The 12,289-nt window shown below is 42.9% G+C and overlaps 2 protein-coding genes across 1 annotated transcript in view; both read right to left on the bottom strand.

Moving 5' to 3' along the window:
- The window catches only part of LOC140693128 (uncharacterized), a 38,317-nt gene extending 30,306 nt beyond the window's left edge, over window positions 1-8,011 (bottom strand). Inside the window, exons 1-5 of the mRNA XM_072957199.1 lie at window positions 7,986-8,011; window positions 7,312-7,369; window positions 4,634-4,914; window positions 4,030-4,169; window positions 3,721-3,789 (exon numbers count right to left, since the gene is read on the bottom strand). Of these exons, the coding sequence (XP_072813300.1) occupies window positions 3,721-3,789; window positions 4,030-4,169; window positions 4,634-4,884 (460 nt within the window). The 5' untranslated portion in view covers window positions 4,885-4,914; window positions 7,312-7,369; window positions 7,986-8,011. The remainder of the gene's footprint in view (window positions 1-3,720; window positions 3,790-4,029; window positions 4,170-4,633; window positions 4,915-7,311; window positions 7,370-7,985) is intronic.
- Window positions 1-12,289, bottom strand: part of LOC140693124 (uncharacterized) — an 843,637-nt gene that overhangs the window by 430,329 nt on the left and 401,019 nt on the right.

Below are 12,289 nucleotides of genomic sequence, written 5' to 3'. Positions count from 1 at the left end.
TGCGGCGACCTGGTGTGCACCAGCCAGAAGGCAAGGGAAGTCCAAGCAAATCGGGGATAAGTTTGTCCTCAGCGTCTGCACATGGCTACTGAAGCTCAGATCACATTACCCAGCTTTTGGTCTAGGCTTCCATCCCCTGCAGAAAAGGATCATTTCTTGTTTTCTGTTTCCAAGCACCTAGGCAGGCCCTGATGCAAAGTCGGTACTCAAAACTGCTGAATAAATGAATGAATAAAGGAACTGCTTCCCCACCCCTCAGCAGGATATAATGCAAAGAACCATAGTAGGATCAAAATATCTGGATTTCAACGCCAATTTATTTGAACTCCTAAGGTGCAGAATAATGGGTAAGAAAACTTGCTTTGGGGAGGAGGGTACAGTTCAGTGGTAGAGCACGTGCTTAGCATGTTCAAGGACCTAGGCTCAATCCTCAGTACCTCATTTTAGAAAAATGAAACAAATAAATAAACTTAATTAACCCCCTCAAAAAATATTTTCTCCATTCAAAATTCAAAAAAAAACCACCTTGCAATTGACACAACATTGTAAACTTGACTATACTTCAATTAAAAAAAAAACTACTTGCCTTACAAGAATATATCTGGATTATGGAAGTTTGCAAATGTAAAATGCCTAGGGTACCATTTGCATAAGAAGAAGGAACTGTACAAATGTACTATCCCTCATTTATGAGCTATTTTTCCTTTGGGGAGATTATAACCTCTCAGAGATATTTTTCTCATATTAAAAAAAAAAAAAAGAAAACATTACCTGATTCTCCATACTGCTGAAGAATCAGATAACCCTATGAAAGCATCTGACCCACAGAGTTTATTCAATAAATGTTTGTTGAATGAATGAATAAACAAGCAAAGTGAATGCTGCTCCCTGCCACAGACCATCATAATGGTACTGCTTGGAAATGCCATGCCCACGTTCCACCCAAATCTTCACTAACCACGTGGGTGACCTGGGCAGACCTGTGTGCTTCTCTCAACACCAGTTTATTCATAAATAGAAATGAGGGCAATAACACAAACCTAAAAGGGTTAGTGAGTCACGAATGAATAGTACCCCAACTTTGCAAGATGGAACTATTAAAGAAAATTGGGCAAAGAGTCCATAGGCCCTCTCCATATTATCTCTTACAACTACATGGGAATCTACATTACATCTAAAAATAAAAAGTCTATTATTTTAAAGAGGCTATTGAGTTTAAATCAGCTCACCATCTCAAATAAGGAACACACAGTACAAATAAGAGAATGCGCAGCCCATGAGATGCACTCAGTAAATATTTCCACTGAACCCACTGGTCCCTCCAAATTCAGAGCATGAGGATGTGTCCTCGTGGCCAGAGGCCACTGCACCTGAAGCTAAAAAAGCTAATGGTCCCCACTTTCAAAAGCCCCTGCCACCAACCTAGGTCTAATTTTGTATTTGTAATTTTTTTTCTTTTTATAAAATAGAAATCCCCAATTGCATAGCCTTCAGGTCACCAAAACCTGACCACAGAGATCATGATGGCAACCCTCCTTGGTGAAACAATAAAATGAAAAGCCATTTCCACAAGACCTGTGTGTAAATCTACTAGGGAACTTCATCCTGGACTGAGAGGAAGAGGACTGGGGAGGAGGGGGCAATCTGAGGCACACAGACCCATGGGCCACCTGTCCCACGATGGACATTACACTCAACCCTCACCCTCCAGGAACTTCAAAATACACACAGACAGAGTGATGTGGACAATATATATGTATTTTTAAAGAAATTCCGACTCTCTAGCAGGTCTTGTATCTACCGAGACACAAATGGCTTATGTGTATAATGTTTCACAAAAGCCTTAAAACATTACCACCCCAACTTGACACATTAAGAAACTAGGGATAGAGGTTTATCACATTGTGCAAGATTAGAGAGATGCCACATCAGACACTGTATTTAAACCCAAGCCTTTGCTCCAGTGCTCACACAAGAAAGTGTGACATACTGCCCCTTTCCTGCCCTCTCCCTGCAATAAATCTCTGAAGAGTCTTTTCTGTGCCACGTGGAATCACAATCATATCAATTTACCACAAAGAGCTATGTGACTCCTTGGAGGACGTGTCAAAATCTAAAGGGTTGTGATGGGAGGAGAGATTTGAATTTTCTGTTTCTCAAAGGAAACATGGCTTTAAAAGAAACTGAAAAGCACTTATCTAGTCTAAGCCCTCATTGTGTAGAGAAGGAAATGGAGGCTCAGAAGAGATGAGGAAAGGGACTTATTAACAAATATTGCCTCAGTGCAGCACCAAGCCAGCCCTGGGCCCTTCTGGGGGAGTACCTGGAAGGCCCAGGAAAATGATTGTTAGAAAAAGGAAAGAGAAGAAGCATACAAGGCCCTGTCTCTACACCACCATACCATGAAGTTCCACCAAATTATCCAGTATTGGGTGCAGCCAAAATTTAGGTGGGCTAAAGAGGTTATAGAAACCTGGAAGTCTCAACCATAGTGGAAATTCCAACATTTACTGTTTTTTTCCAAGTTCAAGCATCAGTTCAGTGGGCGCTCCATACGAGGGACTACACGAGGCCTGGAGTTCTCCCAAATACAGATCTCTATTATCACGTGTGCAAACCACACACAGGCCCACCAGAAGAAAAACGCCCACACATAAGATGGAACTACTGAAACAGAAAAGAGCCAACCAGCATATATTGCTAGCAAAAACGGTGCTGCTAGAAATAGACTCATGGACATAGAAAGCAAACTGTTGTTAGCAGGCAGGAAAGGGAGGATTAACAGATACACATTAATAAATATAAACTAAATGACAAGGACCTACTATATAGCACAGGGTACTATTTTCAATTTCTTGTAATGAGTTGTACTAGAAACAATCTGAAAAACATTTATATACATATGCATAAGCTTATAACTGAATCTCTGCTGTACATCTGAAGCTAACATGGTAAATTTACAACACTTCAATAAAAAATAATTTTATATAATAAGTAAAAATAAAAGCAACGCCATAAAAAAAAAAAGTAAAAGAACACGGTAATCCCCTTAGCTGTAGGTGGTGGAGAACTCTGCAAGCACCAAGTCCACTCGAATACTCCAGCACTGGCGGTCTCTCATTCTAACCATCAGAGAATCACTTGGCTTCTACGAGGTTACTTTTCTCTTCAGTGAAAGGCTACAGTTCCATCTAATGATGTATTGAATCTCATCACTCACAAACCCAAGAATTAATGAGGATTTCCCATAGGCCTGGCTCTGGACAGATGAAAAGATAGGGTCCCAGATATATTCATGTGTAGAAGAAGTTTATGCCATAAAGACATTAATTCTTCCTGCTTTGATAGACAGATTCATTGCAATTCTGATTAGAATTCCTCCCAGATATTTCATGGAATGTAACAAGTTAATTTATGGTCAGGAACAGCCAAGAAACTTCTTTAGAACCACCACTGGGAAGGGGTGGATAGGTCATGCATTTCAACTGGTCTTTCTGATGTGATGAAAACGTTCTGGAATAATAATGGTTGCACAAATGTGAATATGCTAAAAGCTGCTGAATTGTAACATTCAAGTGGGTGGACTTCATGGTGTGTGAACAATATCACAATAAAGCTGTTATATGAAAAAATCCTTCTTGCCAATTATTTTTCCCTCTATACTACTAGTCTGTCCCACAATTTAATTAAAACAAACAAACAAAAAAAACCAAAACAAACCAGATTTTGCCAGGAGCTCTTTAGGAGTGCAATGTCCCTGGGTCTCCAACGCCTCAGGTTGTGCTGTTCCTGTTAACACACAATAGCTGGGCTGGACTAGTTAGGGACTATAAGTATCTTTTTAAGATCGACGGTCTCACGTTTCACCCTGGGAGAGTGAATGATGGAGGATGAGACAGCCTCATGCCTTCAGCTCATTTTTAACTGAACCAAGCCCTGCTTTCACCACTGTAATCCCTCTCAGTATAAAAACATGTGACATCAACAAGCACCGCCATCATAACACCTGAAAGTGTTCAAGGTACTTACCTGGGGCAGAAATCCTGATCAAGGAGACAGAAGCTCCCTCAGCACTGCCGCTCCCTTTTCCCGACTCCACCAGGAGAAGCTGGGAGTTACAGCCGCGGGCTCTCAGCCTGGGGAGCAGCGCCCACGCCGCTAATCTGGACCTCAGGGATCGGGAAAGGGAGAGGAAGGCAGCCCCGGGGTCGCGGGGCAGGGAGAGCGGGGTGGGGGACGCGGGCTGCAGCCCCGCTCGGAGGCCAGCCCCAGCCCCAGCCCAAGCCGCCCGCCCCGTCCGGGTGTGCAGACCCCGCCCGCCCGGGACACAGCCCGCCCAGTGGTGGGGACGGGTCGGCGGCCAAGGAGAGGAAGCCCGGGAGGGGAGGACTCGCGGGCGGGAGAGGGGAAGCGGACGCCAGCCGCGGACTGAGGGGAGCCCGGCTGGGCCAAGAGGCGCAGGGGCACACCTGGCCCTGTACAGCTGTGGCCGGGGCGCCGGGGCAGGTGGCGCGGGCAGAGGGCTCTGGCCCGAGCAATCCAGCTGAACACACGCTGACTGGCGCCCTGGGGGGCTGTGACACGCCGACCGCCCTCCCGCAGCCGCCTCACCCCTTTCCCGATATCCCCTCACCTTGCACTTCCACAGCCAGAGGCCCCGGCCCCAGGCAGTAGCCAAAGGCCTACAGGGCGACAGAGCTGAGAAGCCATTGGGGCCGATCCCCGGCTCGGAGCTGGAGCTTCCAACCCGCGGTCCAGCTGGCAGCAACTGCGCATGCGCAGGAGGGCCAGCGATCCGCTCTGGGTCCTGAGAGAGAAGGGGAACCGAGGGAGGGAGAATAGGGGAGGAGGAGGGGAGGCGGGGAAAAGTGGAGGGAGACACATGGACAGGAGGAGCAGAGGGAAGGCAGTTATCTGGAATTGGGAGGGGAGTAACAGAGATGGGGAGAAAGCGTTTTACCTCTTGTGGCACCCCGAAGGAGGCAGCAGTCCTGCCTATACACCCTTCTCTTACCCGTCATTGCCCACAGCTCATATTTTACGTCCCTGGCCCAGCCCTCCAGCTAAGGTCTCTGCAGAAACCCTACGGGTATCATACCCGTTGCCCCCACAAGGAGCTAGGTTTACTGTTGCTCAGGGAACCAAGCACCCGCAGGTGTTGTTTCTCAGAACTACCTTGGGAAGAGTACATATTCCCCTTTTACACGCTGGGAAACAGGCAGGCACGATCTCTGCCTTAGCTCCACTGTCCCAAATGTTGGGCTGGCAGGGAGCGGGAGGTAAAATGTCAGAGCCCCAGAAGGAGCAGACTGCCTGAGTGTTGGTGTAGAGTCCCCATCCCTCCTGGGTAAACCACACCCCAACCTCGGGGAATAATCAAGGGCTCACCGTAGGCCCCTGTGTGTGGGAGAGCTGCCCTCAGTCCCAGTGTCCAACTTGCTAGGTAGGTAGAAGTGTTATTGAGTCCAAATTCATTCTCCTCAGTGCAGGACAGGCCAGTAAGTTGGGAGACCAAGTGTTGGGGCATGGAATAGCAAGTTTCTGTAGACCTAGATGGCAAACTAATGTCCTGGAAAACCATCTCCCCAAGTCAGAATTCAGGCTGCTTTCCTATGTGCTTGGTTTTTGCAAACTTCTTGGTGTAGGAATTCTTTGTTTTTAGAATCCTTTGTTCTTGCAGCTATCTCCCTGGGTCAGATCCCTGTAAACCTCCAACAAAACAAACGTTATTTTCTATTCTGCAACGTGTTATCTTTATATGATTGGAAAAGTGTTAAATACCCTTAAAGGTCAGAGCCTTCAGAATAGGCTCGCCTGTATATTTTAGGCTCTAGGCAACATTGTTTTACAAGCAAGAAGAAGCCTAGGAGACAGAGCACAGGGTTAAAGTCAAAGGAACAGATCTAATATGGAGTCAGATTTCTTCTTTTCTATTACTGTGGCAGAAGCCACTTGAGGATTTAAATCCCTTAAAGTTAAAAATAAGTAAAACTTTAAAGGAATTTACATACATTGGTGGGAACTTGCATAGCATATCTGGAAAAGCACACAAAGGATTGTAAACATTGGCATCTCCAGGGAGGCGTGTAAGAACAGAGGATGAGGGAAAACTTCTTTCACTTGAGTATTTTTTGCTCTGTTTGAATTTTTTTAACCATATGCATATATTTCTTTTTCAGTTAAAATAAATGTGTAATGGAGCAAAGGAGTAACTAGTTCAGCAAATACAGCAGCCATAGACTCACTGAGTCATCATTTTCGATTTAAGCCAGGAAGCATTGATTGTCTCTCTCCTATGTGCCCAGTGCTGTTTTAAAACATTTTTATATATTTTTTTTATAAAATAATAACATGCTATCCCTCACCCCTGCTCAGGGCTGGTGGGAAACCAACTGAGTTTTTACTGAGTTGTTTTCCAAGGAGTAGAGATGAGTTATAAACAGAACACAACTTCAGGGCAAAACAGGCGGACTGGTTTTCCAGCAGGCCAGATAGCGATGACGGGTTTTCAATAGAGGCGCACAGAGGCTGAGAGAGAAAGCCTCCAGGACCCTACAGAAAGCTGCCCACAGTGCCTTCTCCATGGCACTACTGAAATAGGAAAGAACAAATCTGACTCCATATTAGATCTGTTCCTTTGACTTTAAACCTGTGCCCTGTTTCCTAGGCTTAGTCTTGCTGTTTCTGCACCTTTTGTGAAACAATGTTGCCTAGATCCTGAAATATACAGGAGACCCTATTCTCAAGGCTCTGACTTTGAAGGATATTATCACTTTTCCATTCGTATATAGATAACAAGATACAGAATAGAAAATAACATTTGCTTGTTGGAGGTTTACACGGATCTGACCCAGGTGAAGAGCTGCAAGAACAAAGGATTCTAAAAACAAAGAATTCATACACCAAGTTTGCATCAACCAAGCATTCCCGCTTCCCCTTTTTAATATAAGAAGAGCCTGAATTCTGACTTGGGATGATGGTTCTCCAGGACATTGGTCTACCATCTTCTCCACTGGCTTTACAAATTAAAGCTGCTATTTCTTGCCCCAAATCCTTGTCTCCTGATGTGTTGGCCTATAATGCACGAGTAGAACAAGCGTGGACTCGGAAACACAAACATACATTGAAAGTACGCATTTGGTATATTAAATGACCTGCTTCCACTCGTATTCCTGAAGGTTTTCTTCTCTTGACCACTCCTACTTTATTTATGAAAAACCTGTCATGTGGACACATTTCCTTCTCTAGCCACTACCCTTCCATGTAAAAACTGATGCCAAGAAGGCAATGGAAGTTGCTAGAAGGTATTACCTGGCCAAAAAAGAGCAGAAGTGGGTTCTGGCTGATGTTCAGGAGCAGGCCGGGGCACCTGACAAGATGTCATAAGTACGGATAGACAGCTGGGCACCAAAGGAGAAGCTTCTAAACTTCCATGAGGGACTTGGATAGGAAGGAACAGTCCCAGACTATAGCTCTGATCCCACCACGAGCTTCCTGGGCAAGGCTGGGCAAGTCATTTAAATTCTCTAGACCCGTGCTGTCCAACACGGGAGCCACCAGCCACATGCAGGATTATGATGTTATTCTGTAGCCAGACAGAATTATAAAAAACACTTTATTGCAAAGGGTCAGCAGGTATAATATTTAAAAACATTATTGGTTATCTTGCCTTAACAAGTTATTTTTGTATGTCTAGCTTTCTGTGGGTTGTAATGCCTGCGACTAATGTTTCCCTTACAGTGAGGTATTTTGAAATTATAAGTTACTGGACACAGTACACTCATATCACAGTTGAAAAAAACTGATTAAATAAGCAAGGTGATCTGACTTAGTAGTTATGAGCAGGGGCTCTGGGGCCAGCCTGCATAAGTATTAATTCTCACTCTCCCTCCAGGGAGTTCTGTGTGAATCTTGGACAAATTATTGTTGCTGTTGTTGTTGTTGATGTCGTTGTCATTGTTATTGTTTGTGCCTCTTTTCCTTACCTTTTAAATAGCGAGGAAAATGTAGACTCTATCCCCTACAGTGTTGGCAGGATTAAATGAGTAAACGTCTGTGCTGCCCACTTCCCTGGGTTTCAGCATTCTCCAGGCAATCAGTGCAAAACACAGTGGCATTCTCCACTGTCTTCGTCAGTCTGGGATTCTGTAACAAATTACCGTGTGTCGGGTGGCTTAAACAACCAGCATATTCCTTATGGTTTGGAGGCTGAGGCTTTCAAGGTCAATGTATCTGGGAGAGGATTGCCAGCTTGAAGATGGCTGTCTTCCCACTATCTTCATGGCCCAGAGAGGAGAGAGAAGCAAGCACTTTGGGGCCCTGTATAAGAACACTAATACCATTCATGAGGGCTCTACTCTCATGACCTCATTTTATCCTACTAATCACCTCCCAAAGGCCCCGCATCCCTATATCATCACCCTGGGAGATGAGGTTTCGACATATGGATTTTGAGGGGATGCATTCAGTCCACACATCGGCTAACTCTCCCAAACATGCAGTCATCAAACCTGTAGCTAATTTCAAAATAATGTTTATATCTCTCTGCCCATTTCCATTCCTACATCTACTAACACTGAAGCCCTGCTACATTTTATTTCTTATTTTCCTTGTGAGGTTTAATTGATTCCTCTAACTCCAAGGATTCGCTCACTCCAGTCTGCTTGACAGCCCTGCCAGGTAGGTCTTCCTTAAAACACCTTCCCACTTCACCTGGTTGTTTTTTAGGTGTAAATGTCAGAATTCTCTCCACACCCCATCCTAGACCTTTAATCCCTTACACTACCACTCACTATGTTATTTTCCTATTACCACTGTAACAAATTCCCATTAGCTTAATAGCTTAAACCAGCACAGACTTATTAGCTTATGGCTGTGGATGTCAGAGATCCAACATAGTTCTCATTGGGATAAATTCAAGATACCAGCAGGGTTCCTTCCTTCTAGAGGGTCTAGAAGAGAATGTTTCCTTTTTTTTTCCAGTTTACAGAGGTCACCCACCTTCCTTAGCTTGTGCCCCTCAACTTCCTCCATTTTCATGGTCAGCAGCCTTTCTGAACATTGCTCCATCGCTACACCTCCCTCTGATTTTAAACTCAGCTGGGAAATATCCTCCAATTTAAGGACCCCTGTGATTACATTCAGCCCACCTGGACAATCCAGACTACTCACCCTATTGTCTCATCTCAGGATCCCCTTGTCCCATCCCACTCAGGCAGTGTGTATGTGGCTGTGACATTCACCTTGTGTAACATTTCCTCATGAGCAATTTATGGTTCAAGGCACTTATAAGTGACTTTTTGTTTTTCTTCCTTATCCTTTCTACATTCAGTTTGTCTGGTGAGATTATATGAATCCATTTTATTTGTGCCCCTGCACTAATCTATAATAATGTATCATGGGTTTAAAGGCTAACTAATAGACAATTTAGGAGACAGAAATCCTCTAAGATTTTTAATCCTAAAATATCTGTCATCCCTTTTGCCATGTACAGTAACATGTCACAGGTGACTACCCTGTGGCCGGGGAGGGACATGATTCTGCCATCACACTCCCCTCATTCTCACCAATGTGCTGATCAACTAACCAAGGATCTATGCTCTCCAATTCACTCACTTCCTCCTCCTTTCCATTGACTATCCTGTTCCCACCGCTTCCTTCATTCACCACATCAGGATTTCATGACCACATTCTCCCCTAAATGAAATGGGTATCTTGCATCTAATGTCTGACAGCTGTTCTTATTGTATATGCACACACTGACCTACACATAATCCCGTCCATCTCTTTATTTTCCTAGAATCTTCCAGAAGAATCAGTTCCATGATGATGATGATGATACTGACAATGATGACAGGGGCCTCTCAAGGATTCTGATAAAGAGGGAATCGATAAAGGGAGGGAATCATTGCAAAATTGCCCCAGAAACAGGCTTAAAGGTAAATAACTCTTATAGTGTTTAATGAAATTGACTAATATTTAACTATTTTTAAGACTTTATATCACTGAATTTAAAATTTTAACGGGAATTTTCATTCACCACTAACCAAGATTCAACTCTGGGACCAAAATCTAAGGATTTCTGTCTTCTAAAAAATTGTCCACTAGCCTTTTAAACACGTGATCCTTTTAAAAAGTTTAGTGCTGGGCTGAAAATAAGCAGGATTCATATAATCTCACGAGACACAGTGAATGTGGAAAGACTAAGAAATAAAAACAAAAAGCCATTCATAACGTCTTGAACTTTATGTTGCTCACAGGAGAAAATGTTTGCCAATGTGTGTGTCACATCAACATGACGACTGAGTGGGATGGGGAAGCTGATCTTCCTCATCAGTCATTTATGCTGATTTGTTAGATGCCAAAACAGTTTCCTCATTGAAATTGCTTCTAACAAGTATGGAAGAATTTAGGTTCTACCAAAAGCAGGCTAAATATTTTCCCCTGCTTTCAGGTCTCTGGACTGAATGTCCCCACAAGAAGGACATGGTTATGTTTCATAGGGAAGTCTTCCTGAGAAGCAACAGGCTTTTCTAGGGCAGAACTGCAGGGCCCCCCATGGAGGGCTGGAGGAGGTCTAGAGGGGACACTGGAAAAACAGCAGGAGTGAATTCAGATACTGCTGCTCAGGTCACCAAAGACAGCATTGCTATCTCTAAGGATATGACATTCTCCCAAATTTTCCATGAGTGAAGGAGCCTGTGAACACTAAGCAGGTTGTTAAGACACAGCAGCACATAATTTGCGTGACAACACAATTAGAGTATGATTTGATATTTGGAAAATAACTAGCCCATTGTTCTTTGAAACTTCAGCAGTAGCAATAGAAATAAAAAAGACTGAGCCGTCTTGGAGACAACAATCAATAAACAATTCTAAATCTGCAGAATTCCTTGACAATATTCAAGCAATGAGCTAGATGTGTGCTGCAGATACCTCTTACTGCAGGGCTCACTCCTGCAAAGCATAGAACTAGTTTCTCAGCACACAGAGGGAACCAAGTCAAGATTCCTAATCTTTTGAGATTTACTAAATGGCTGGAAAGGTCAGACAAGTACATACAGGCAAATATGATTAAATGTAATCAAATAATATCAAATGTGATTTGAGCACAGACGAAAGAGAAATTCCTTTCACCTGGGATCTAGAGAGACTTCTTCAGAAAATGTGGCTTTGGAGACGGCCAAAGACATGGGTGGAATTTTGGCAGAACAGGATGTAAGGAATTTAAAAACTTATTCTATAATTCATATAAAAATTCAAAGGATCCCAAAAATCCAAAACAACTTTGAACAAGAAAAACAAAGTTGGAAGACTTGCACTATCTGATTTTCAAACTTTTTTTATAAAGCTACAGTAATCAGAAATTAGGGTGTTGGTGTAAAACAGGAAAATAGAATAATGGAACACAATAGAATGTTCAGAACTAAACCAAGACTTATACAGACAATTTATTCTCAAAAAGGATGCTGTGGAGAAAGGATCTTTTCAGCATGTAGTGCTGGAACAATTAGATCGTGATACGCAAAAAAAAAAATGAACTTTGATCCACACCTCACAAAATATACAAAATTTACCTCAAAATGGATCATAGATCTTAATAGGAAATCTAAAACTATAAAACAGCTAGGAGAACAAGCATAGGCTTAAGGTTTATGGCCTTGGGTTTGGCAAATTTTTCTTTGCTATGACACCAAAAGTATCATCTATTTTAAAAAGAAACTGATAGAGTGAACTTTATGAACATGAAGACTCTTCAATGCTCTTCTAAACACTGCTAAGCAAATGAAAAGACAAGCCATAGACAGAAGCTATTTGCAGATCATATATCTGATAAAGGTCTCTCTTTGTATCTGATCCAGAATAAAGAGGTCTCAAAATTCAATAATAATTCAAACACCTGAATGAATGAGGCCAGAAAACACACTTCAGTAAAGATATCCAGATGGATAATAAGCATATGAAAAGATGCTGATTAAAGGTGTCATTAGTCATTAGAGAAATGCTTTTAAAAACCACAGTGAGATACTAGTTCACATACACACTAGAATGAATACAGTTAGAAAGACTGACCTTACAAGGTGCTGGCAAGGAAGTAGAGCAACCAGAACTGATACACACCACGAGGAATTTACAATAGTACAACCATTTTGGAAAAGTCTTTAACAGATTCTTTTAAAAAGGTAAACACCTGTGTACCATATAATCCAGACATTCCTCATCTGGTGCTTTAGAAAGGAAAAGCATATATCCATACAAAGACTTGTAACCAAACATTCACTGCTATTTT

This window comes from Vicugna pacos, unplaced genomic scaffold, assembly GCF_048564905.1.
Source record: "Vicugna pacos unplaced genomic scaffold, VicPac4 scaffold_19, whole genome shotgun sequence".
NCBI classification, from domain to species: Eukaryota; Metazoa; Chordata; class Mammalia; order Artiodactyla; family Camelidae; genus Vicugna; species Vicugna pacos.
Note: the sequence above shows the minus strand (reverse complement) of the source record. Positions and strands in the feature narration are given on the sequence as shown.